At 40.2% G+C, this 27,536-nt stretch overlaps 1 protein-coding gene across 4 annotated transcripts in view; it reads right to left on the bottom strand.

The window, feature by feature from the left end:
• ptpn13 (protein tyrosine phosphatase non-receptor type 13) overlaps window positions 1-27,536 on the bottom strand; it is a 62,841-nt gene that overhangs the window by 2,456 nt on the left and 32,849 nt on the right. The window contains exons 8-42 of one of the 4 annotated variants that reach the window (XM_061801153.1): window positions 26,854-26,946; window positions 26,597-26,696; window positions 22,806-23,022; window positions 20,953-21,027; window positions 20,709-20,877; window positions 20,485-20,620; window positions 20,267-20,405; window positions 19,749-19,901; window positions 19,321-19,503; window positions 19,072-19,234; window positions 18,619-18,991; window positions 17,543-17,622; window positions 17,416-17,469; window positions 16,964-17,053; window positions 16,661-16,768; window positions 16,441-16,572; window positions 14,471-14,892; window positions 11,702-11,833; window positions 9,816-9,909; window positions 9,314-9,399; window positions 9,043-9,217; window positions 7,765-7,979; window positions 7,577-7,675; window positions 6,317-6,786; window positions 4,766-4,898; window positions 4,420-4,575; window positions 3,779-3,950; window positions 3,482-3,692; window positions 2,613-2,689; window positions 2,279-2,340; window positions 2,052-2,207; window positions 1,809-1,974; window positions 758-945; window positions 622-677; window positions 405-505 (exon numbers count right to left, since the gene is read on the bottom strand). In XM_061801153.1, coding sequence (XP_061657137.1) covers window positions 405-505; window positions 622-677; window positions 758-945; window positions 1,809-1,974; window positions 2,052-2,207; window positions 2,279-2,340; window positions 2,613-2,689; window positions 3,482-3,692; window positions 3,779-3,950; window positions 4,420-4,575; window positions 4,766-4,898; window positions 6,317-6,786; window positions 7,577-7,675; window positions 7,765-7,979; window positions 9,043-9,217; window positions 9,314-9,399; window positions 9,816-9,909; window positions 11,702-11,833; window positions 14,471-14,892; window positions 16,441-16,572; window positions 16,661-16,768; window positions 16,964-17,053; window positions 17,416-17,469; window positions 17,543-17,622; window positions 18,619-18,991; window positions 19,072-19,234; window positions 19,321-19,503; window positions 19,749-19,901; window positions 20,267-20,405; window positions 20,485-20,620; window positions 20,709-20,877; window positions 20,953-21,027; window positions 22,806-23,022; window positions 26,597-26,696; window positions 26,854-26,946 — 5,436 coding nt within the window. The remainder of the gene's footprint in view (window positions 1-404; window positions 506-621; window positions 678-757; window positions 946-1,808; window positions 1,975-2,051; window positions 2,208-2,278; window positions 2,341-2,612; window positions 2,690-3,481; window positions 3,693-3,778; window positions 3,951-4,419; window positions 4,576-4,765; window positions 4,899-6,316; window positions 6,787-7,576; window positions 7,676-7,764; window positions 7,980-9,042; window positions 9,218-9,313; window positions 9,400-9,815; window positions 9,910-11,701; window positions 11,834-14,470; window positions 14,893-16,440; window positions 16,573-16,660; window positions 16,769-16,963; window positions 17,054-17,415; window positions 17,470-17,542; window positions 17,623-18,618; window positions 18,992-19,071; window positions 19,235-19,320; window positions 19,504-19,748; window positions 19,902-20,266; window positions 20,406-20,484; window positions 20,621-20,708; window positions 20,878-20,952; window positions 21,028-22,805; window positions 23,023-26,596; window positions 26,697-26,853; window positions 26,947-27,536) is intronic. The other 3 variants (XM_061801155.1, XM_061801154.1, XM_061801156.1) reach the window with 3 other exon arrangements.

Genomic DNA, 27,536 nt, shown 5'->3' with positions numbered 1-27,536 from the left:
TCAGGGTGTCCCCTGCCTCCTGCCCGTTGACAGCTGGGATAGACTCCAGCACTCCCCGCGACCCTTCTGAGGATAAGCGGCTAAGAAAATGGATGGATATTACTACCTAGCCCTAACCCAGTTTTTAAGTCATTAAATTTGTCATACAACAGTCAATTCTGAACTGCCAATGATTGGGGGAAAAGGGGGGAGTAATATATATATATATATATATATATATACGCACACACACACACCCACACACACACATACAGGCAATTATGTAAAAATACTGATTATTAGTTTTATCCTATTAATTGTATCACTTAAAGGATTCTTATAGCAATTTGGTTTTGTGCTATCAAAATATTTTCAATAAAATTAAATACAATTTTGAGAATTTTTTGTCAACACAAAGAATTTACCATTTCTGAATTTGGAGTTGAGGTTTTCAATGGGCAGCTCATCGCTTCCCCACGTGATGACGTCATCATCTTCCGGCTGGCCAGCGCTCATTTGCAGATAACTGCCCAGTCAACAACAGCAACACACCAGATGTAAAATAAATAAATAAATAAAATAAATAAATTTCAAAAATGAAAAATCCTCAGCTGTGCCCACTTTCCAGGAGACAAACCTTACTTTTCATTGCTCGGGGCATCCACACTTTCCTCCAGCCATTCAACTTTACGGGAACTCTAAGGAGAGAAAGGACAATTAATTAGAATGAAAAATGAACAAGTGTTGTATATTTAAGCGGGTGAGTTTTGATGAGGACCTCGGGTGAGTCTTCAGGTAAGGAGGAACCGTCGTAGTCTGTGTCCTCGGAGGGGTCGGCACTGTGGTCCCTTTTGGGATGGGGCTGACCTTCGTCGTAGTCGGTTGGCGGTAATGGTGGACAGCCAGAATTTATTAAATTATGGGGACTACCCAACTTGGTCTTCACACCGCTATCCTCACTGAGGTCTGAAAACAAAATTTGACTTTGAAAGACGACAAGATTCAAGTCGGGAAAAAAAACATGCAAAAGCAAGATAGACAAAGATGGATACATTTAATATTCTTTAATGGATGAGTCACTGATCCGATCAAGTTGAAAGAGTGTGCTTTTCACTTTGCTCGGGATGCACCAAAATGAAAATTTGTGGCGGAAACCCAAAATCGGGGAATCAAGGCCAAAAACGGAAAACTGAAAGACTTAAAGAAATTCATCCATCCATTTTCCAGACCACTTCTCCACGCTGGGGTCACGGTGATGCTGGAGCCTATTCGAACTGACTCTGGGCGAGAGGGGCGGTTAACCCAGAACTGGTTGCCAGCCAATCGCGGGGCATATAGAGACTGACAACTTTTTGCACACACATTCACAGGTAATTTAGAGTGGTAAGCACATCTGAGCCAAACGTCTGCTGAGTTTGCATGTTATCCCCATCGTTATGCAGGGTGAGTGTGAATGAGTTTCTATATTTGCCCTGTGATTGGTTAGTGGCCAGTTTAGGGTGCACCCTGGCTCTCGCCCAAAGTCAGAGCTAGGCGCCAGCACATCCGTGACCCTGGTGAGGTTAAGGGGTACAGAAAATGGAGGGGTGGATAGATTTTATACACAGTATTGATACACGATACCTTAGCAATTAGCACAGCTTCTCCATCTTTCTCCTGTTAATAACTATTTGTCCTCCTTTTGTGATAATGATACTTTGCAGAGTGAAGCTTATTTACTGCCACAGAGGTGATAAGTGGATTATAATGACTTTGCCCAAATGCAAAGTTTTTCTTTTTGGTCATCATAACCTTTTCAGCCACAAACAGACTCTGGGCTGGTTAACTACCTGTATTTCCATTGCACTTATCAGCATTGATAGGAAGATAGGACAGGTAGGTGTTCGGGTTCTGGTCGGGTGGCCTGGACACCACCAGGTGTACGAGGCCTTTAGCTTTGCGGATGGTGGTGACAGCTTTGGTGTGCGAGACACCCGTCATTGGGTCCTCATTCACCTGCAAAAGACAGACAAGATGGCCTCAGACAAAGGCTTGTTTACTTAGTATCCAAAGAAATGCTTAAAAAGACTCACTTTCAGCAACCTGTCGCCCACTTGCAACTTGCCCGAGGCCTCGGCGACTCCACCTGCTGTGATGGACTTGACGAAGATGCCTCGCTCGCCCCCGATCACGGAGAAACCGAGACCTCCTGCGAGTGGCTTGTCCAGCTCCAGCTTGATAACCTCCTCCTGTACATTAAAGCATGTTTACAAAGCCACATTATACATCACAAACAAATGAACATTAAGATAGAACCTACCTCTAAAGAAGACAGAGCTGTGAAAAACTCAGTTTCCATCGGATCTTCTGCTGTAAGGAACCCTTGAAATATAGAGAACAATCGTTAATACTGTCTTTTATTTACAAAAAGCTTGCTAGTTGGAAAATGTTTAATACAAACGCTATCTGCTTGGTTGACATATGCTAGTTAGATGTCAACAACCTTATTTTCTAATGTTATTGGCTAACCACCTGCTAATTAGCTAATTGTGATACATTACTTGTTGTTATAAACGAGTGTTTTAATATTTTTTTTTCCATCATTTAGCCATTTACCAATGTATTGTATGACTTTAGGCAAACTTGGCACATACCATTGATGCCAGATGATACATTGGAGCTGATGTTGAGAGAGGACACATTTTTCCCAGGGTAAACAGGTTTGCCATCCCTTTGAGTCACAGATAAAATATGTTATTCTTCAATGAATATACGGTATGTATCGTATACACACCCACACACATATGAGATATATATATATGCTTTAAGGCTTGCATGTGTCACGCAGAACAGGAGAAGCTCATCCATGCTTTTATCTCCAGAAGACTTGACTATTGTCATGGTCTTCTGACTGAACTCCCCAAAAAGAGCATTACAAATCTGCGGCTCATTCAGAATACTGCAGCAGCTCAGGTTCTGACCAGAACCAAGAGGTCAGAGCATATAACTCCAATTCTAAAGTCTTTATAATGAATTCCAGTCAACGTTAGAAGAGATTTTAAAGGTCTGCTACTGATCTATAAATCACAAAATAGTTTAGGTCCTGAATCCATGGAAGAAATTCTAATGGAATGCAAACCCAGAAGGGCTCCGAGAGCCACAGACTAAGGTAAATTCGTATAGCACAGAGTCCAAAGCAAACATGATGAAGCAGCATTTAGCTATCAATACTGCACACAAATGGAATACGTTGCCAACAGAACTGCAGCCCCAAGTATGAACGCTTCTAAATCCAGGTTAAAAACACTTTTTTCTCATGCTTTTTAGAGTATTTCCACTTCTCAATGACATTTCCTGCGCTGTAGATTGTTTTAATTGGTCTTTTTTCCATTTTTTATTTTAATTTTTGTCAGTTTTAAATGTTAACTTTGCATTTAGATGCTTTTAATCATGTAAAGCGCACTGTGTTACATTGTGTTTGAAATATGCGCTACAAATACATTTGCTTTGTGTATGACGCTACCTTGTGGCTTTAAGAGTCAAGTCGCCGCGGGAAAGCTCCAACAGTCTGGCATTCTCGCTGAGCGTGAGGTCCTGGGTGGGCGCGCCATTAATGTAATGGATGAAGTCCAGTGGTCTCAGGCTGCCTTCTTCAAATGCCACCGATCCTGCAAGAACGTCTTTCACAAACACGAGCCCGTACATGCTGTCCCGACCACCATCCAACACCAGACCTGTAGGGAGGAACCAGGATACATCGCTGATTGGCAAGCACTCTACTTCAAAGACTAGACTTACTATATAATGGAACTGTTCTTACCAAGTGGTTTGTGGCCGTCTTTGAAGCAGATGTCGGGCAGCAGGTGGGCATCAATATAAGGCCTGGGGCCATCCAACACCCGACCCACCACCAAATCCACTATCCGAGGCTCTGCACGCACAAGTTCCACCACCTCGGTGTGACCCATGCTGCTCACGTCTGTGTGGTTCACCTGCGGATATAAACCGTTCAACGTAAATCCAGTGGTGGCTTGACTTAAAAGTTGCTAATTGTTTACGCTCACGCTTCTAACCTTCTGCAGCTGTAATTATGTGGCCCAAAAGAAATGGTCATTTTCTTTTCTTTTTTAAAATTATTTATTGTGTTGTATGTAAGATCATATAGTGGTCCAGCCCACTTGAGATCAAAGTGGGGTGAATGTGGCCCGTGAACTAAAATGAGTTAGACACCCCTGGTTCAGTTGAAGATGATATGTGTAATTCTCTTTGTTTTGGTTAACATTTAACTTCAAATGGGAGTGGCAAACACTTACATAGGTATTATATACTCATTTTCAGCAAAAAAAAAAAAAAAAAAAAAAAAAAAAACGCTATCGTGGCGCAATTTTGCTTACAACATGAAAACAAACATACATTTTGAAAAATGTGTGTGTATAGCAGAAAGACTGACTGATTCTGTACCTTAATCATTCTATCACCTGGCCTGAGCCGTCCGTCGCTTTTGGCTGGATCTTGGACAATGTCATGGATGTAACAACTGTGATCGCTGCCTTTGGTCAGCGTGAAGCCCAGGCTGCCCTTTTCAGACTTCATTAGTGAGACTTTCAGCTCCACTTCCTGTCAACGCAGACAAATCTAAGTATGAACATTAGTGGGGGGGGGGGGGGGTACATGTCTGATTTAAGGCATCCTAAAAGGATGACTGTTTTTACTTTGTTTTAATTCTTTTTTTTACAGTAGTTAACAAAGGCCGCTAGTGTGTAAGCATCTTTAGAACAGTACTGTATAATGCACATATTTTCCTTACAGGGACAAGTTCGGCGACCTCTGGTCCATTTGCAGGCACAGAGAAGTTTAAAGGTATGGGGAGAGGTGGAGGAAGGGGATCTGGACTTGGAGCCAAGTGAGAGGATGCCAGGATGAGGGAAGAATCTTGATTTCTGTCCAAACACAACATGTTGTTAGTTATGAAGTCTTACATGTGGCAACTGTCGAACGGCCACAAAAGGGTCAAATTTGGTGTTCAAGCCAAACAATTAAGGAAAAATATGCCTCAAAGGTCACACAAAACTTAAACCATGATACTAACCCATGGAAACAAATCTGATCTTTACCTTGCATAGGAATTCCAAAACTGTAGTAAGAAATTAAAAGTTGGTATAGTTTAATAATTACATTGGATTTATATGAAGCAGTGTGCGTAGTTAATACTAGATTTTAGTTCTATGAAGGAATGCTCATCTTCATTTTACACTTGTATGAAAGTTGACATGTCAATTAAAACATAATCTGTACAATTAATAACGGTTGTGTAATGACAAATTTTCTACATGCGGAACATCAAGAAACCGAAGCAGAAAAACAAGAAGAGGAAGTGGACATCCTGTGTATGCGAAGCCAATGAGCATGACTACGCTTTGATGATGTTGGCTACACGCTGGGCAGATTACACACATAGACACCCATACACAATTAATGCTTATGGACACTTTAGTCTTCAATTATCCAAACATGCATGTTCTTGAAATGTGGACGGAAGCTGGACTGGGCAGGAATAAACAAAAAAAAAATGGGTAGCACATGAGGGGCAGTGCCAAGATTGGGAACCCAAATCTCAGAAGAGTGAAAGACATGAGCTAAGTGAAAAAGGATCACACTCAGTTCACTTTAATAGTTATTGTATTTTCAGTCTAAATTTTCATTTTGTTTGAGAAGCAAAAGAAGATCCCGAGTTTACAACAGAAGTCTTTTCGTACCGTGCAAATATGTTGCAAATTCATACTTTAGTCAGAATGCGTTATAGTAATTCATTAACCTACGCTAACACAGAAGTTAAGTCATAATTACAGTCAAGGCTTGAATTAAACAGAATCATATCCCAGTTTGCTTTTTTTTGGCTCAAAAAAACTAAATCAAAACTGCAGATCACAATTTTACTGCTGAGACTTGTGGCAAGCTGGCGGCTCTCAGGAGTGAGACGACGGCGAGTTTGACAGTATTGACTAATCATTTCAAATTCTAATCATGTATTGACTAAGACTGGTGGGCCTCTGTCCAGTATTCCACAGTCTTACTCCCTGTGCAGCGCAAAGTAACCTGCAAAAAAGTCCTCCTCAAAATTAGATAGTTGCTCCTAAAAAGAACAAATGATGAGCAAAACTGCTCAAATATTTTTCAAATCTTTATTACAGTACAGACTTGTATAAAGGGACAAATATAAAAAAAAAAAAAAAAAGCAGTTAGTGTTGTGGTAACAGTGAATGCCTTCTTGTGACACATTTCACAACTTGGAAATGTCATATGTAGGGACTGTCGTTAACCAAAGACATGGCCCGTGTTAGTATTTTCAAGCGGTTACCTCTTGCTTTGTTCCAGTCTGGTCATGGCCATCTGAGGCGAGTAGAATGTGGACTGGATACTGTCATCCAGCTGACCGCTGCTAGCATAAGATCCAAGACCCAGGCTGCTGCCGCTGGGTGTCTGGTAGATGCTGCGATCCCACATTTGCCCGCTCTGCTCCAGGGCGCTCGGACTAAATGCCTCTTCTACCTCCTCATCGCCGTCCGTGCTATCGCTGTAGCTATTGCGTCGACCAGGGCTCTTGACTTGCAGTCTTTCCAGGATCTCCTCCATGCTGCCAGAGTTCTTAAGATGTGGACTCTCCTGGAAGTCCTCACTGCTGCCGCTGGATTTGACCCGCAGTCTCTCCAGGACTTCTTCCACGCTGCTCTGACTCCTCTTGACATCCTGTGGAGGGCAAGATTTGGTCGTTGCCAAATCAAGGTTGGCTGTGGTGAGTGGCTCTTTACGGGGTGACGGGTTAGGTGTCTGAGAAGAAATAAAAGTGATGTTTTAATTTGCCGTTTGAGTTCAAATCACATCAAAAGCCCCTAATTATATGACTGCATATAATGAAATCATGAGTGCTTATCCACAAGTTGCTTGCGCGAGTAAAATAGAATAAAAATAAAAACATCTTGGATATGAGGGAAGATAGCAGATAAAATACGTACAATGAAGTCACAGTTATGGCTAAAGAACTTCAAACTAAATAGACATATAAATAAATAAATGGATAAGGTGTATTTTACAGTCTTATACATCCTGTCCAGGCCCTGGTAAGATTGTTAAAAACAAGAAAAAAGTTATATAGTGGGATTAAACCAAGAATACTTTGGGTGATGTGTGGGCCAAAGAAGAAAAACAATCTCATTATTGCTGTTCAGTTTTGTTATGCTTACATTGGATATCAATACCATCGCTAACAGATGTCTAAGTGTGTTTGCGTAAAGATTGGTTTGGCAAAAATCAAGGAAAATGTTTCCCCATTATATAAACACAACGGAGAGCTATCACTGTCACAGTACAAACGTGAATTTACATTTTAATGCTAAATCCAATCTCTTCATTAACCACACAAATTTGGACATTTGATGGTGTCAATCTGTCTATCTAATAACTTAGAATTGTAAGGTGGCTTTCTAGGGGCGCAACGACGACGCTTAACAATACCTCATGGTGATGATTTTGCATGTGTACGAGAGAGACACTGAATGTACGTATGTGGTTAAAGAGCAGTTAAAAAAATTGTTGATTATTCTTCTTTGGGCATTCTCACCAAAGCTGAAGAGTCCAACTCTGGAAGAACACCTCGTTCCGGTCTACAGAGGCGCAACGTCACTTCCCGTCCTGTTCCTCGCAAGGCTGATATTACCTCCTAAACACAAAAAGACAATAATGACACAAACTGATTGGTTTTTCATTTTTAATATTTCAAGAAACCCTCAAGGGGCAAAGTCAGCATACATGCTGCGAGAGTCCTTTCAGTGGTGTTTGATTGACGCAAACGATGACGTCGCCCACGTTGATGCGGCCGCTCTCCGCAGCTGGCTGACCAGGGAACAACTTCTTCACGCGTACCAGACTGGAGATCGGACCCTCGTCTGGGATATACTCCTCCCTACTGAAGCTGAAGCCCAGTCCTGAGGCGTTCTTCAGCAGGCACACCTCAAATACGTTGTCTGATTTAACAATAAAAAAAAAAAACAAGTTCAAAACAGAAAAAAACAGTTACTTGAAATAAACTATTGAATAGTACAATAGACGAACATAATTGGAATTTAAATAAATACATGAAGAAAATATTCTAAAATGATCGGATGAAAAACAAAAAATATTTGTAGTATAGTAGAATGATAAAATTAAATATGATCAAAAGAATCAGGAGTACAAGTTACTTTGAAAATGAACACAAAAGGCCCAAAATATTAACTATTGGGCTTCAGCTCACTCGTGACGATAGGGAGGAAAAGTTACACAGACAATCGATTGATATATGGATTAAAATAATCACAAAAAAACCAAGAGATACAAAATAATAATCCATCCATTTTCCATACCGCTTATCCTCACTATGGTTGCAGGCGTGCTGGAGCCTTGCCCATTTAACTCTGGGATACACCCAAATCTGGTCGCCAGCCAATCACGAAGAAAAAATAAACAACCACTCAGACTCACATTCACACCTACAGGCAATTTAGAGTCTTCAATCAACTTCCCGTGCACCTGTGTGCATGTTCTGCACACAGGTGAGGCCAGATTTGAACCCAGGTCCGCAGAACTGTGAGGCAGACGGGCTAACCAGTCGTATCACTGTGTCGCCACCGAAAATAATTAGAAAAAATAAATAAATATCATGTAACATAAAATTGTAAATACAAATAACACCTGATGAAACATAAGGAAAATGATCACAGAAATTATTTAAGATTGAAAAATATATATTTAAAGTTTTTTTTAATAATCCTTTCACTTTGTCATTTGTCATTAAAGTTAACATTATTTACTTTTTTTTAACAAGAAAACTTCACACTTGTATGAGAGTGAAGAGTGTAACTTGAAACATTGGCTGTGCATTATCAACGTAGTTTAGGACTCCAATGGGAGACTTTTTTTGAACGTTTTCAAACCCAAACAACGTGTTGGGTCAAACAACATGAAAAAACAGATTTGTCTTTAATTTTAAGTTTCCATTGTATTGGATTCTACTGTGTTTGCGAATTGTGTGCGACGTTGCTGCCTTACCTCGAGATAAAAAGCTGTACTCTGGCTTGTCTTTGAGGTCCCGCGGTGTCGCTTTACTCTTGATTGGTTCTCGGATGCTGCTGTTGCTTGAGTGGAGCGGTGTGCACTGAGGAGTGACAGGCACGTGGATCCTTTCCGTAAGTGGATGACCCCTCTCAAGCAACAGATTCACTGTCTGATAAGATAGGAAGACAATCCATTCATACCAAGAGGTAAATTAAAATGGAGGAAATGGCCTACCATCAAAATGTCAACCGGTGTTGTCATTCACCTGCCCTGTGTCTCTGAGAGTGTCAACTGCCTGCTGGTGACAGGCGCCCTCTAGTGACTTTCCGTTGACGGCCACCACACGGTCCCCTGAGAGAAGAGCACAACCAAAAATCAAGGCATTTATATACCTTCCATCAATCCATTTTTTTTTTATTGTGATTGTTCATCTTTGGGTTGCAGTTGAGCTAGAGCCTAGAGCATCATACCTCGGGTGAGAGGTAAAGTAAACCTAGGACTGTTTCTAAATTAACTGCAGGGCACATTTAGCCCGGTGGACGTTTCAATAAATCTAAAATGCCTGTTGTTGGAATTTAGGAGGAAGCTGGAGTACCCATAGAAAACTCATGCAAGCACGGGGACAACACGTAAACTCCATAACAAAGGTTTGCGATTCAAACCCAGAACCTCTTGTCATGCTAACCACTAATCCATCACAGTCCATCATCCTGTTGGCCAGGCTCTCGTCATAATTAAACCTGACAATTTTCAATATCTGCATATACCTTTATGTATCCTCCCATCAAGGTCGGCAGCTCCTTTGGGAATGATGGCCTTTACGTAGATGCCGCCATGCTGAATGGTGGTGTTCACTCCCCCCTATGGAATGAAATGACACCATGGTTAAGACTAAGTCTAATAAGAAGACTGATGATATTTTTGCTGGGGGATTGATGGGTGTGTGGAATTTTATTCATCTACACCTACTAAAATAATCTCCATACTATTTGACGGCTGTATTAAAAACAAAAATCTTTGGCATGCAATATTCATTAATTAAAATAGGATTCATTTGTCAATCGAATTAATTAAATACATTTTAAAAAAGCCATATCTCCTCAAAAAGTGAATTTTTGGTACCGGAAATGGGTAGAGCAAGGCACAATTCCAGAATTGTTACTTCAGTGCTGCAAATGGACATGCTGCAAATCATATGTACCCGCTTCAAATTTTGATGTTTCCATTATTACAGGAGTCCTTGGTTCGATTATGTTTCTACATATATTGGAACATGATCTAGACCACAAACCATTAAAATAAAAAATTTGTATGTTAAATGAGCATGTCTTTTTGGGCCTTGTTACATGTTCTCACTCCACGGTGCAAACTATTTCGTTGCACGGCGTTCGGAATCTTGAACCGTTGAATGACGGGACCATTCTAAACCGAGGACCCCCAACATGATATAGTTTTTTAATCCTTAGCAGATTACTTGAAGCCAGACGTAATTAGTATCTTCAGTTTTTACACAATATTTATGATCACACCCAAAGTCTTTCCCCTTCTGTACTTGCTGAACAGCTGTGAGACCATGATGTAATCAATTTTCTTTTTAATATAGTAAGCGATTTATTACTTTTCAACAGTTCTTCTGAGTGATATGACTACACAAAAAAGACCTGCTTTTTAATGAAGACCTCTGGCTTCTGTGTAACTTGAGCACACCAAAATAATAATAATAATAATAAAAAAAAGGACAACTTTTACACAGTTTAGTGTGTTGTGCTTTTCTTCTTTGTACAATTCATTGGCGTGCAGTCCTGCAACTATGAAACTGTTTAGGTGAATCCCACCGGCCAATTTAAACCAAATCGGTATCTAGTGGACTGAACTCAAGCGCGTGGTGGGTTCTAGAAAAAGTAATTAGAGCAAGCTTGTGTGTGTGTTTTTTTGTTGTTTTTTTTTTAAACTGAGTGACAAAAGTAGGAGAGGCAATTATTTATTCAACCTTGTGTTCAGCTGGGACATAGTACATAATTAAGTGGATGCCACTGTTTGAGGATATACTGTAAACCGGTTTGGAAGATTTAAAAAAAAAAATAAAATAAAAAATATATATATATATATATATATATATATATATATATATATATATATATTTGGCGAGTCATTTGTTTCTTGATCAACATTCATTAATTGGTTAGTGTACTCTGAAATCTGGTGAATGGTGTTAATAACTTAAAAATGAATCAAAATTTGTGGATGATATGCATCGTTTTTTCCTGCTACCACTTTGTGATGATGAATGGTTTAGTATTTTAATATTACAATAGTACTATACTACAAAAAAGATGGAAGCATACTATAAGCTGTTAAGTGTGTTACATAGATAAATGAGCCCCAGCCCAAAATTCAAATGATAATAAAAACATACACAAAACATATTAATGGTATTTTTTGCAGAAATGTAAAGTGTTCGTGATCAAAAACATAAATGTAGCATGCAGGATGAGTGACAGTCAAGATTCCGAAAAAAAAAGCTCTTCCAGATTGGACCAGATACACCTACAGAGAAGCAAGGCAAACCCGGCAAAGAACACCATCAATGGCCAGTGGTGAGGTATGCAGGGGGAGGGGAAAATAGGGGGCTTAAGAAAGAGATTGTGAAAACCTTGCCGAACAGTACCGTGACACTTATGCCCAGGCTGCTGTCTTTTTTCGACAGCTCTATGTCAAATAACTCTCCGGGCCGGAGGCTATTGACACCTGAGGCATTACCATTTAAATGTTCCCTGTGGTAGTCCTGCAAACACAAGAAGAAGAAGAGGGCATGACGGTGAATGAGCGCAAGCTGGGACATGCAGAGGGACAGGTGGAGGTGGTGGTGGGGGGTGGGGAAGAAAGAGGGACTTTACGTGCAGTTTGTCACACAACCATCTTGCATTGACATTTGAAATGCAATCAAAGCAATGCAATCAACAAAGGCTAATTAGTGAGGGCAGCCAATGAAATAACTGACTACGTATTTGGAAACACATCATTTAAGATCAATGCCACATACTATTTGTTTTGGTATTATCTCCAATGGTGAAGTAGAAAAACAGGAGGAATGGACACTGAAAGCAAATCCCTTGATTGATAATGGTGAAAATCAATTGATTAATCATTATTTTCCAGTTTGGGCAGTGGTGTCGAGTGCTAAAATTACCCTCTTGTGCTAGTCGCTGAATTAGTTTTTATTACATGATACATATAACTCCCAAGAGAAGTTCTCGAGTTGTGCTCTCCAGCCTCAATTTACTTAAGTTGCTTTTTATCAATTGTCAGAATCCTTAAAATGTTCAAAATGTTGATTACTTTTTCTTTTTCAAATCATGGAAAATATCAGAATGCTCTCAAATTCTGCTTTTATGAATAGGTGAGAAGAGCGAGGAGATACCGTAAGAGGCAGTCAAATTCAGGTAGGGGGCTCAACTGCTAAACATTAGCCACTAGCACTAGTTGCAGAATTTCACTAAAGTTGATATGTGATATGAATACCAGTTGGACTAAGGAGAAGATAGCATTGCACCCTTGTTTGTCACTATTGCTTCAAGATGTGATTCATCAATTGTCAAATTCTCGAAAGGGATGTTATGCATGCTTTCAAAATGCTAGCAAGATTTGAATCTAGCTACATTTCAGTCCCACCCTGGTGCGTCTGCACAAAAAAAACAACAACAAAACAACACCTTTTTAAAAAAAAAAAAACGAACCAGAAACACTGACTCGTTGTTCCTCTTAAACGGGTCGTCAGCATGATGCTGTTCACGGCCACGGGAAACGGAACACCCGATGACATTTTTTTTCCAACTTTGTTACAAACTAGAGTTAAATAATCATCATCCATTTGCAAGAGGCTGTGTGTGTTCCCGTGAGCCTCTGTGTGCACAATAAAGGCATGTCTAAATGATTGTCAGACCATTTGGTCACACCTCTTTTCATTACATTATCTCCTTGGCTATTTATGTCCTGCCATGCCAAGTTTAAAATAATTAAAATTAAATCGGCAGCATTAGATGGGACCAGAGATGGGTTATTTTTCTGCAAAAATCTTTTTAATATTATTCTACTGTCAGGTCATAGAGACAATTTTAACATTCATCCATTTTCTGAGCCGCTTATCTTCACAAGGGTCGGGGGACTGCTGGAGCCAATCTCAGTTATCTTCGGGCAGGAAGTGGGGTACACCCTTAAAACTGGTTGCCAGCCAATCACAGGGCACACATAAACAAACAACTGCTCACACTCACATTTACATCTAAGTATAATTTAGAGTCCTCAATTAATCTAACATGCATGTTTTTGGGATGTTGGAGGGAACCGGAGTGCCTGGAGAAAACCCAGGCAGGTACAGGGAGAACATGGAAACTCCACACAGGCGAGGCCATGGGGTTGAACCCCAAACCTGAAAACTGTGAGGCAGAGGCTCTAACAAAGGAGGTGTCGAACTAATCTTTAACCACATTGTAGTTACAGTTTCTCTCAGAGGGCCGTTATGAATGTGAACCCATGAAAATCTTTCACTTCATCATATTTACAGATGAAAGTTATGAGCTGGTTTTGTAATCACAAATCAAGGGATAATGGGTTTTTGAACTATTGCTGTTATTTGTACAAAGAATATTGCTTGCAATATCTTAATGTTATAATTTCTGATATGATGATTTGAAACTTTAGTACAATTTTTTTTTAAAAATCGTGGAAGTTGATTCTCATAATTTCCCTTCGCGGGCCACATAAAATCATGCAGTGGGACAGATTTGGCCCCCGGGCCTTGAGCTTGACACCAGTGCTCCAACCAGTCGCAAAAATTTAGTATAGCATCAATCGTCGCCACTCCCTAGCGTGCCAATATTTTCTAGCACAATTGTATTATCGACTACACACACACACACACACACACACACACACACACCACACACACACACACACACACACACACACACACACAGTATCTAACAAAGGTATGTCTAGAAAATTCCTTCTCTTATGATAATGGCAGGTAGTAAATGGGAATAATTTTGGTGATCTTAATTCACCTGAAACAGAAAAAGTCTGATTTCATGCACACTGTCAAGAGGCAATCCCAATAGTTTTTAGCACAACTGTACATGGTGTGATTGTCAGGGAAAAGAGGAATTGGACTAGCTGCTGCCTCATGGTGCATTCATTGACTGCACTTGTGCATTTTTTAGCCACAGGTGCCTAGAACATTAGAAACATTGGTATTAAGTGGTACGCAGTCGGTCATATTGTGCGTCTTAAAAGAGCAAATACAAGACTCAACCACCAGCCCCTCTGCAAAGTCATTAATCGTCAATGGATTACACACCATTTTTCAACCAATCAATTTTAATACCTATCCCTACAAGGGGCCAATTAACAAGAGGCGAAGTACCTTATCGACACTTAGTTTCTCCTGGCTTTTGGAGTGACTTTCCTCATCGACGTCCGAATCTCCACCGTCGGAACACTCTGCAAGCTTGGGAGCTTCTAAGAGTTTTGTCTTCCGGGTTTTGGGAGGCAACGCCGGCGGCGGAGGATCCTGGGATTCGAGCATGGTAGTTGCTCTTTCCAAGCACTGCTGCACTTGGGAAGAAGCAGGCAGGATGATGGTTGGAATGCTAGTCATCACTCCTTGAGAGGATTGAGAACTTTGCCAGGCGGGGATGGTGGGTGAGGGCGGGTGTTGGGTGGCGAGAGGGCTGGATCTCATTGTTGACGTGTGATTAGCTGAGGGAACTTCCAGTTCTTGCGGAGTGGACTTGAATGCCGCCAGTGTAGAGTTGGTCTTGGTTGGAGAAGAGTCAGATGAAGATTCTGGATGAATAACGCATGGGAACACTTTTGTACATTAAAGTACATAGAGAAGACAGGATTAGAAATAAAAGGAATTGATACACTACTAGAATGACAGAAAGACAATTACCACTGCAGTTCATGTCACTTTAGGACATTAATTAATAATTGAATGTGATACACCCATCCATCCAGCTATTATCCGAGCTACTAATCCTCACAAGGGTCACGGGAGTGCTTTAACCCTAACCCAGCTATCTAAGGTCAGGAGGCAGGGTACACCCTGGACTGGTTGCCAGCCAATCGCAGGGCACATAGAAACAAACAACAGTCGCACTCACGTTCACACCTACAGGCAAACAGTGGGGTCTGGGAGGAAATCGGAGTGCCCGGAAAAAACCTACACAGGCACGGGGAGAGCAGGCATACTCTACGTAGGTGGGGCCGGGCATGGAACCCCGGTCCTCAAAACTGTGAGACAGACACTACAACCAGTCATCCATATGCCACCATGATTACATTTACCTGAATAATTTCAAAAGCAAGAATTGGGTCCAATTGAAACACACGCATACATAGAGGGGTCCACAAATTTTTGGTCTCGAGGTTTCAAGGTTATGAATGCCGTGGCACTGACATCAGTCATAAAGGCACGCTCAGTTACCACCGATACTTAGTGTTTTCTATTTCATTATGGCCTAGAAGTGTTTTACACAAAATATATATTGTAGCGTAAGTTGGTGAAAGATTATGATGCATTTTGACTTGGATTCAAATTCTGCATGGGATCTGAACTGTCATATGAGCTGGTTACATTCAACCTAAACCATTTCATAAATGATGCTGCAGGTTCGTGAATAGTCTTAACTTGACCAGGCCAAGCACTATTAACTTCTCAGTGAAAATGATTGCCTTAAGCAGTAGTTTCTCTCTGCCAGCATTAAAAGGGTTTGTTTGACACCACTTGTTGATTTGACTGATGAATAATGAATGATAACATCAAAGGAAATCTTTGAAGATCGAAGAGAAAGAACTGATTCAGACAAGATGGCGGAGTCATTTGGGAAAAAATGTGAAACTTCCAGGATACAGATGGTCCTCGGTTTGTGACTGCATTCCATTTCTACAACAAAGTCGGAACATGCTGTAATCTCTCAGTAACCTATGCAGTAGTGAAGTCATAAATGCAGTAAATATTTTCTTATGAAAAAAAAAAAAAAGACTTCTAGACCATAAATTTAAAATAATCAAATGAGGAACAGAAAGTCAGGTGGCAACTTTCCTATACCATTGTAAAAACCAGTCCATAGTGCACTGTTGGTAACCTCATAAGATCATAAGTCAAGACCATGATAAATGGAGGGTATCCTCCAACAATTTTAAAGTGAAGATAAGTGGCTCTGATAATGGATGGGTGGTTGCATCCAGTCCATGGGCCATAGGTTGCCCACCACTGATTTAAAGCAAAATGGAATGGAACTCTACCTAATGCCATAGCTAAGCCCTGTTAGTTCTCCCATTATTCACGATTGATGATGAGCTTTGGCCACATCACAAATGAAATGTTACCTTTGTATAGTTTCTCTTTGGGCTGGGACACTAGCAGTGTGACATCATCAGGTGCGTTCTGGAGCACTTCAATGGTTGCGGCGTGAGAGAGCCCTTCCAAGTTCAAGTCGTTGACGGCGATCAAGCGATCCCCTGCGACGGCATGCATGCAGGAAGTGTAACGAAACTTTGACCACAGATGCAATATTTTTGGGAGCTGAAGAAAGGAAGATGAGTCTACCGGGTTTAAGGTAACCGTCAACATCAGCAGGACCCCCGGGTGTGACAGAGCTGATGATCGTACCCATATCAGTGCGCCCAGGGTTCTCCTCACCCACCACCTGGAACCCTAAACACACACACACACACACACACACACACACACACACACACACACACACACACACACACACACACACACACACACACACACACGCACACACACACACACACACACACACACACACACACACACACGCACACACACACACACAGATGTCAAGCACACGCAACGAATATGAGGGGAAAAACAAAAAAGTCGTACCTAGGCCGTATTTTACGTCTTTCTTCAAGTTTACAGAAGTGATTTGTCTCTCTGGAGATGGCAACGCACTGACTTTTTTCTTTAGGGAATCTATTAAAGAAAACAATACATGTGGTTCCATTGAGTAGAATGTGCAGGATGTAATATGCTCCAGAAAAAAACATGGAAGCACTCAACATTGCGAACTGACGTCTGTCTACGCAGTGGTCCCCGCATTTTAATCTGAGAGACTGTCTGCTGTTTTGGTTAGCAACATAGTTTGAATACACTTAGTCAACTATCTGTGTTGAGAAAATTACATTTACGACGCATTTCTTAGTGATGGGACTGTTTGGCAGAGGTGTTTAGATGGTATTTCAACTATTTTGAAAGTTTTTACCTTCAAATGAACCTACTGCCAAGAGACAAATGAATAGTAGAACCAGTTTTATCTAGAAAGAAATAAAACATACCATTGGCAGAGGTTGGGGTGGAGGGAAGCCCAGAGGAGTTGTGCATACTGACACCTAAAAATTGCAAAAGACTTGACTTGAGACAGCCCGTGAAAAACAATTCTGAATTGCATACGTGATGACTTACCCATCACATAAGCCTGGGCTGCGTCTTCAATGGAAGAGGAGTCTGAATCTCTTTTGGCCTCAAAGTGACCCCAAGCTGGACTGTTCAGAGAAATGGAAAACTGGGAGATTAATTTAATCCTTTCTGCCAATAGAGGTCACTAGATTCAATAGAGAATCTTGGGATTGTGGGAGCCATCCTCGTTGTAAACATGGACAGTATGTTTTTACACATTACAGGTTATGTCTGTGAAATATCTGCGGTTGTGATGAGTTAAACCTAGTAAGATGTTGCAAATGAAGACTTGCTGGTATTATCCAGTGTTTAAAAAAAAAAATAATAATAATAAAAAAAAATCTATATATATATATATATATATTATATATATATATATATACACACACACACACACACACACACATTTATAAAATGAAGAAAAAAAAACAGACAGGGAGGTCATGAACTAGAGAGCATTAATGACAACCTTGACGATGGGCTGACTGAAGAAAATTGCTCAATGTTATATACTCGGAGAATCATGTGCGTCAAATGTGTTGCGTCTTGCACATCTCTAAAATCAAGAGATTCTGGTGCTCAAAAATTATCCATCTATCCTGAAATATCACAACTAAGACACGCGCACTTTTTCAGCGGTTATGATTAGCTAATTTAGTCTTTTTTTTTTTTTCTAAGTTCACATTAGTAAAGCTATGTCAAAAGTCAAGCCAATGCTAGCTAGCGGTAGAATGTGACAGATTTTTATTTTTGCTTCTCAGTATGAGCACTATGTACAGAGAGCAAATTAAAAAAGATATTTTGTGTGAGGTTTTTTTCATGGTGACATGCAATCAATCCACAAGAGTAAAAACTAAATGATAATTTTTCTATCTACATTTCCAAGCCTTTACTTTTAATTGAACCTGTAACTCTACATGTACCAAACAGGGTTTTTATTTATACAAGCATCTGTAATTGTAATTATGTTCAGAGCCCAACGTTGTATTTTTGGGGGTCGTGGCAACTAGTGTGGACCTTGCAGGTGCTTGTTTCTACTGCTGCACCTTGGCCAAAAACAAATAATCTTCATGAAAACTCACGTGTTGGTCTGGTGTGAGAGGGAATCTGTGTCTGAACTGGCACGCTGGCTGTGCAGTATTTGAGCCAGTCCATCGCTATATGCCTCTGCAGCGCTCTGCTCAGAGGCCTTTGATGTCTGCCCAAGGTTGTGCAAGGAGCGGCTCATGGTGCGAGGATTAGGGTGCACCTTCACGGGATGGAACCCTGGAAAGTTAAACTGGTCCTGGATCAAGAGGGAGCCGGACGGCGCCTTGTTGAGTGCCGCCTCAGAGTAGGAAATCCTCTTCAGGTGCTCTGGGTTGGAGTGCGTGGACAGGGCAGGGGGCTGGCCGCCTGAGCTTACAGCATTCTGACGATCAGTGGAATACTGAAAGCCAGTCAGAGGGCTGCTCACTAGAAATAAATATGTAATAAAAAAAATGTTGGTTTATTTAAAATCAGATACAGACAGAAGGCTACAGCGTTCTTTCTACCAAGGTCTTGGAGCTCCTGGTTATTTTGGAGTGCCCTCATCTGCTGATGGAACTTGTGATGGTCAGAGCAGAGTTGTAGCAGATATTGACATGTGTTGCTGCTGTCTGTCTGAAAAACATGCTTGATTCCATCAGATGTGTTTTGAAGGCAAATCTTCTTTTTCTGTAGAATGAGTGAAAGGTTAGCCAGTTTAGTTTAGGACAAAAATGGTTATGGTTTGGTTACACTGGTTAATAAAATGTTCTCACTGTGAATGAAATCTTCTTTGTTTCCCTCCAGGGGAACTTTAGCACTGGGGTTCGATTTCCATTCAGGACCTCAAAGATGAGAACACCTTTGGAATAGACGCCCAGCATGATGCCAGTCTGTGACCTTTTCTCAGGGAGAACACGGTGAAAATGAACCCCATACTCGGTCAGCCTTTGGCTCATCTTTGGGAAAAAAAGAAAATGTCCAAGGCTAAATACAAAATATAGTAATTAAATGTGGGCAAGTACCATTCCCTGGGGATCTGTGTGTTTAAAGACATATTACACATGCATTAACACTGTCAAAATATAAGTTACAATAACTTACAAATGTGAATTCTTCCTTATTTAAAACAAATCAGAGGCCAATCAGCATTTGGCCAGTAAGGTTCCACTGAACTGAGATGTTTTACTCTAACTAAACCAACCTTGAGGAACTCAAACTCGGCCGCTGACTCAGATGCTCCGTTGTAGTTGCTGTGAAGTTTCGGGAGCTCCTCCTTGATGGTCGTCTGGTCTATTTTGTCCAAGACTGACACAGGCAGGTAGTGCTCCACTCTGAAGTACGTCTTCCCGTGGAGCTGTTGCCCAGACACAGAAATTTTTAAGTGTGAGCGGAACAGTTAAAGAAAGCTCTGAAAGTAAAACTTAGAATTGTACTTTAAAAAAAAAAAAAAAAAAAAGATATGATTCTAACATGACTGTTCTAACTAAACTAAATGTTCTAGTCCAAAATTAATTATTTTGGTTCTAACATGAACCCTTTAACCCTTGGTCCTAACCTAACATTAACAATTTAGGACCAAACCAAACCCCAAGTCTTCAAGTCCCAACCTAATTTTTAGCCCAAATCCAAACCTAACCCTTGGTCATAATTCAACGTATTTGGTCCTCGCCTTTTTTATACAAACTAAAGTTAAGAAGAAACTGTCCATGAATTGAGTACCTCTGGTTGGTAATCACCAAACTCTGCCTGTAGCCCCAAAGAGGCCAACAAGATGGCATTTTCCATGTTGCAGCGTATCCTTTCCTCCAAGATGTCCTTTCTCAATTGTAGATAGTACTGATGTTTGGTCATAGCATGTCTGTTATCCAAAGAAAGAAAACAAATCCCATGATTATACACTTCTGCCAAAAAAATTACCTAGTTTCATAATTACTCACTGAATTAGGTTGACGTCATCAAGGAAAAACTTGATGCGTAGGAAAAGGCTAAAAGGCACGTCAGATTTCTTCTTCCATGTCTCAGGCGCCACTTTGGACAGCTTAACATCAGGATCAATGAAGAAAAACTCGTTTTCTGCATGGAAGCAGGGAGATTTCGCCAAAGGTCAAACAAAGGATTCACATTTTTCCCCCAACATTGTACACACAACTGCGTGCACCACCTGTGAGGTAAGCTAGGCCAAAGAGATGCCGTTCTACCAGGCCCACGTGAGCGATGATCATATCCAGCGTGTCTTTACACGTGGCCTTGACGTCACAAGTCAGCTCCAGTTTCTGGCCGTTCAGCAGCACCACACTTACCTTCCTCTGAACTTCCTCACCCTTACGCTTCTAGGACAACAAGTAATGAATTGTTCACTGGATAGTAAAAGTGTCAGTTTTAACACCAGGAAGATCCATTCTCACCATTATGGAAGAGGGAACACTGAGAGTGATGGTGGGCTCACTGGCCGTCTTCACAAACTCTGGTCCATGGAACAGCTGTAGAGGTGAAAAACATTACAGAAAAACTAAAAGTAAGTCAATAATACACTAAACTTCAAAGAAGAATCTTTCATCTTTTCTTTAAAAAATTGTACCCATCCTATAAATTCTGCCTGGGAGGAGGCCCTGTAGCTCAGTGGTTAGAGCACTGGTTTGGTAAACCAGGGGTTGTGGGTTCGTATCCCACTGGGGCCTCCACTCCCTGAGAAGGGTTGCGTCAGGAAGGGCATCCGGCGTAAAAATTGTGCCAAACATATATATGCGTTCATCTGAGATGACACACTGTGGCGACCCCGAAAGGGACAAGCCGAAAGAAACTTACTTACTATAAATTCTGCCTGGGTAATCAACCATAATACTGTATGGTTTATCATTTAACAAATAAAAGTAGAGCTAAATTTCAAAATAAGAGCAAGTAAATACAAATATGTTCAAAGATTGTGCATAACTTGACTGGGACAGTCCTCGAATGAGGAAAATGCTTTTATGTCCATGATGCCCAAAACAATGTTGAGATTTCCAGAGGTTGAAGTGGGCATAGGTAGAGACATCCACATACATTTTAGTGATAATTGAGTGCAGTTTTGTTGCAATAAGCTTTTTCTCTACACAACCGTCAAAGCATCTATAAAATTTTGTATATTGGGGGAATAGTTTTAATAATTTCAGAGGTTGCAGTGGACATAGCTAGAGATGTCCATATACATTTTGGTGACAATTGATCCCAGTTTTAAGCAGCATTAAGCTTTTTCTATATGAAAGGGAAACGCTAACGTCCATAAAATCTATAAAAATATTCAGGCAATCGTTCAGCTATTTTCAGAGGTTGATGTGGCTCTAATTAGAGATGGAAACACACATTTAGGGAGGGGGGAGCAATTGATTGCAGTTTTGTGGCATTAAGCTATGTTAAGGTTTTTCTCTAGAGTGCACATATAGTCGCCATCAAAATGTCCAAATATTAAATTTTACTGCAAATCGCAGGCAACTCAACTACAGTAGTCCAAAGGAGACTATAGAAACGTCTTTGCAACGGGCTGAGACTCAAGTTATCATACGGTCGGCAACTAGTTTCCAGGCCTTATGACCTCTAACACACGGCCAACATCCCACCTCTTTTAGGCCTCTGACACAATAATCGAAGATTTAAAATTTCCACCCCAACTACCTTCCTTCCATTGCAGTGTCAGTGCAGTTTGTAAAGCAACATGGGAAAAATAAAAGGAACCAAAACCCAACTTTTTGGACAAAAATGGTCTGCCATTTTAGGGTACATTTGACCACTTTGAGGTGTACTACAAAAATAAATGAGTCCTACAGATTTTATGCAATTCCTAATGAGTTTTGACCATGTCAATATTCATTCAAGGGGCTTTTACCTGTATAGTGAAATTTAACTTCACTTGTATAATGAATTTGTAAAAAAGTGGAATGAAGTCAAATCCGAACCATGTATATTAGACACACCGATGATGCTAAATGGAAAAGAAATTGAGTTTCTACCATAGCCTGCGGTCGATGCCAAGAAACATTGCTGTTTTCTATTTATTATGAGAAAAATCACAAGTCATGGTCAAAGTTTGCAGCCAACAATGCGCACATTTTGCCCTTAAATGATGGTTAAGAGTTAGTGGTTTAAGTAAGACTTCACCCAAAACATGACACACAGCTGCAATTACCATGAGGCTACTATGAATTATGTGCGCCATCTGCACTTTCTATTTAGCCAAATGTTGCTCAAAAATGAGAAGAAAAGAACAGAGAAGAAAAAGAACCTTGGGTTTACGGAGTGGCATTGAGGAAATGTACAGCGGGTCCTGAAGGTCCAGCATGGAAGTGCGAGAAGGACCGAGGGGGTCATCCAAGGTGTAGATGTTCGCTCGGGACAACCTGTTGGCTAGGTGAGCCTGCAGACGCTGTACCTCCTCCTCTTGCTTCTGGAGAAGCAGCTCAGCTCCTGCCAGACCTTCATCACCTGCTCCTTCATACTGCCTACATGAAAGGGTTAAGGGATTACAGAAGATAAATACAACAATAAAAATCTTTCCGGCGTTCTTCAAATCCTCTACTACCAAGTAGCAATTAACACGGGTTAAATAACATTATCTAAACACTTGAGTTTAATTCATTCGATGACCATACTTTTAACTCAAGACACCTGTATCTCAAATCATCTTTTCCCACTGAAATTAATGCAGATGACATTAATCCGTTCCTGTTTTCCCCAAAGACAACAAAAGTGCCGTGTGTATATTACTGAGGAAAAAACATGAAGGAATGATGTAATTGAATGGAATCAAAAAGAATTATCGTATTTTTTGGCGCACCTATGCATAATATGCGCCCTCAGAGCTGACCTAAAAATAATACATTTTAATAATGCATTATTTACATCTACCCATATGATAAAAACATGCAGTGTCTAACTGGCATTAGAATCTAGCAGCATCACTAGCAGATTGAAGGTTGACAAACCACAACGGCAGATGCACCTTCTACCACAGCTGACATCAATTTTCATTGCCCTACATGTCAATGGCATTGCAGGTAACAAATTGGAGTCTTCAGAAATAGAAGGACTCAGAAGTCCTGGAAGCTGGATCGTACTTGTTGTCCTTGATGTACTTCTTGATAATGAGCAAACTGAATGGCTGATGTCTGGTTGTGTTCAATACATAAGGTGTAATCTTCTCAGTTTCATGTTTAGTTTGACAGTAAACTTCTACTGTGAGTTGTCATTAAACAGCTCGGAACCGCTTTTTTGAAGGATTGTTCATCATTTGCCAAAGCACTGCTAATGTGAAGTGAGTTGCGTTAACTGCCACCAGCAGTTTGTATTTCAAGTTGGAGTTTGCAAATCTAAGCAAAAAACAAACACACAGAAATAAAAAATTAAATTTAAAAAAATCTGCACAATGAAGACAATAAACAAGTGAGGTCATTCATATCTAAAGGTACATGTGTATACTTTTTTTTTTCCCAAGCAAATTTTCTTTGATTAAATGTTTTGTGTGTGTTTGAACCAGTTTATGATATATTTGGTCAGTACATTTGTAAAAAAGTACAGTACAAAAAAACAAAGTAAAAAATAATAAATTTCTTGCTGTGCTATGGAACAATCTAACAAGTAAAAAAAAAGTATTACATTAATACAAGAAATGGTTTAGACAGAAATTAACGCAAAATAATTATAAAAACTAATGAATGAACAGAAGATAAAATGAAAAAACATGAAAAAAAGTACTTGGTGTCCAGAAAGAAATTCAATTGAAATTGTACAGCACAAAAAAAATGGGTCAATTAATGTAATATACTGTGCTATAATACAGCTGGTAACTGGTAAAATAAACTACACTTTTATTGTGACTGCTAATAAAGCAGTGCGGATATGAAATTAACTGAAAACAGTAAAGTTTAAAAAAAAAATAAAACAAATTAAAATTAAAACATGACAAAACTTTCATGGTACCTGAGGAGTAAGTGTCGTGGCATGTAACAAATTGAAAACATTGTTATCCTGCAAGCAGTAGGGAGCTCCACTATGTAATACCAGTAGATCAGAGCGATAGAGGCTGCTCAATGTAGAAGCTACATCCGATGATGACCTCACTGGCCAAGCATGGGGGCTGACACAGCTGTGCTACACTCGGCGTGTGGGCATTTGTGTATTCTTATCTGCCACACACCAGCCCCATGGAGGGATTGTAGCACAGGTGGAAAAATCCTTTCACAAGACATTTTAATCTAACATATACACGCTGATGTTGTACAATTGGAAATTGGACCGCTATTTTCAGCAGAAAATATCCCCCTGAGGTCAAATAAAGCATGGCACATTAATGGGTGTTTTACTTTTAGTGGTAAATGTCTTTTACGCTTGTGTGACAGTTTAGGCCTGATGTAAAAGGATTCCAAAATGTGATAAATTGGGCATTTGCTCTAACAGACTGCAAAAGCTGTTGAACGATGTGCTATGAATAATTTACTAAGATCGCTTAACAGTGGACACTAAATTGCATTTTCAATGTTGGCAAAAGGTGGAAAAGTTGTGGAGACCTTTGAATTTAAAACTTTTACCATCGTTACTGATCTTTTTTTTGTGATGCTCCATGTGCAACGAACAGTTGGCAGTCCGTCACACCTTTAATTCAAACATTCACCAGCCCGGTCTGTCTCAATCACGTTTGTTATTACGCAACACTCGGAAAACTGTTCAGGGATAGGCCAACTCCGATTGTCACAGTGCATATGACCCAGTTGCAGAAGTAAAGTTGAAAGAAGTTGTGTCAAAGGTGACGTGGCACGACTACTTGTGACTCGCAGCCCATAGATCATTAAAAAGATCAAAAATTGCATTGCTCAATCGGTGATATGTTGCAATAGTTTCTGATGGCAATTCAAAAATGTGTACATGAGTGGAAAATTTCTCCCAGCTGTTTTATTTTGATAGTGCTACGCTGGCACCGGTTTGCATACTGGTTTTCACCTGCCTTTCAGACATGGTATTTATAGATGCAAAAATCAGTCAGCACAATTTGTCTCACCTTTGAGAAATCACACTGCACATGCTAAATTAATCTATTTGGATCAACTCCTCCCACAACGCTCAAAATGAAGTGCACAACATTTTTTTTGGGGCAGACACAAACCTAGTGCTGTCCTGTTAGTGTATCTGCATCTACATCTGTTTGAATGTGAAATGAAGTTTCTGCCCGTTTTTTGTACATGCAAACCTTAAGTAAATCACTTCCATGGCATGAAAAATATTACAAGAAAATCAGCTGTACAAAGATTGTATGGCACATATAATTTCAATTTCCATTTTTTTCCAATGCAAAAATGGAAAGAAAATTAAGGGGAATTTTATTTTTAAACAACTAACTTTGAGTCCATGGGATGGAGAGGGTACAAGATGGTGTTTATATAAATATTTAAGATCATTAAATAAATCTATTAATAGTAACTACAACTAATAATGTACACACTTATTTTAACGTGTTCCTCCCTCCATCCATCCATCCATCCATCCATCCATCCATCCATCCATCCATCCATCCATCCATCATCCATCATCCATCCATCCATCTTCTTATGTAATTTACAAGATTATACTAAATACTTTATGATAAACAGAATAATAATGTAATAGATAAATGCTAATACCAAAGAGTGAAAGAAACAGGAAGTGAGAGAGTGAGAGAGACTTCTACTATTTAATTAATTGTATTGAACACCCAGATGTTTACTTATGTTTTGCTAATTTTTTTTTCATGTGGCTATAATGACACTTTTATTGCTTTGCTAGATGACACGCTGTGGCGACCCCTAACGGGACAAGCCGAAAGGAAAAGAAGAAGAAGAAGCTAGCATTGTTTCCTATCTGTAGTGGTATTCCCTCCAAAAAAAGAAGACAAACACAAACCAAGAATGATTCCTTGAAATGCTCACAGAACTGAACATGCTGAATGCTTTCTCGAGCATAATTTTCCTCCCCAATATTCTTGGAACGTTCCAAGTTAGAGCTTCTGATATATATTGTGACAAGTTGCCCGGTGGCTCATTTTACCTGTGCCTCTGCGTGTTGTGACTGGTCACGGACAGGGAGTCGTGTTCTGAGGAGAGTGCCAGCTGAGAGCCAAATCGTCTTGAGTCAGTCGTTTTCTTCCCTGTGGATGACATGAAAAGAGGAGCATGAAAAACTTCCCTGTACCCACATTGCACCCTGCAACCTACCTTCATCAACACATTTGATCCTATATTATTCAAGGTAATTTCGGTTGAAAACATGGATGGCCTTAAATGTTAGCCATCTTGATTGTTTACCTTGCTTGCAGTCAGGATCAGAGGAGGCAAGCGAGGGGCTTTCACTGGAGGAACTGTAATCACTGTGGTGCCGGTGGTGGGTGAGAGTCGGTTCTGAGGGTGCAAAATTGATTAATATTAAACAGCATCACACAAGGGGATCCCCATTTACCTTTTTGTTTCGCACTTTTGCAATACTATTTTTTTCAAGGACTTGGATGGTTGGTGTGTTAAAAGAATGTACCCTGCGCACAACAGTAGAGTGTCTTCGTCATCGTATGCTAAACATGAATGGAGGAAACGCTTAAGCATGCATGCCTGTCATGCGTTGTCTTGCCCCACTGGCTGAACGTGTAGGGCAAATACTGTACAGGTGCAAGTGAAACAAATTCAACCCCGATGAGTCGTTCAAAACTTGAAAGTCCTGCTCTTCAGTATCACTCTGGGTTCACATAGAGGAAGTTAAATGCATGGCATTCCCAAGTCATTACTCAGGTTTGTTTTTTAACATCACGTTTTCTCTGGGTGAAACAATGTCACTGACAAACTATAAACCACAACAATGCACCCATTCTTAACTCTATCACTACTTCTATTGGACAAGCTTATCATTGTAATCTCTGATAACACTAGACATTAAAAAAAAAACACCACCATCACAACCACTAACTAAAATTGCTGCTCCTATTACAAACCCAAATTGT

Source organism: Syngnathoides biaculeatus, chromosome 17 (assembly GCF_019802595.1).
Source record: "Syngnathoides biaculeatus isolate LvHL_M chromosome 17, ASM1980259v1, whole genome shotgun sequence".
In the NCBI taxonomy this organism is placed as follows: Eukaryota; Metazoa; Chordata; class Actinopteri; order Syngnathiformes; family Syngnathidae; genus Syngnathoides; species Syngnathoides biaculeatus.
Note: the sequence above shows the minus strand (reverse complement) of the source record. Positions and strands in the feature narration are given on the sequence as shown.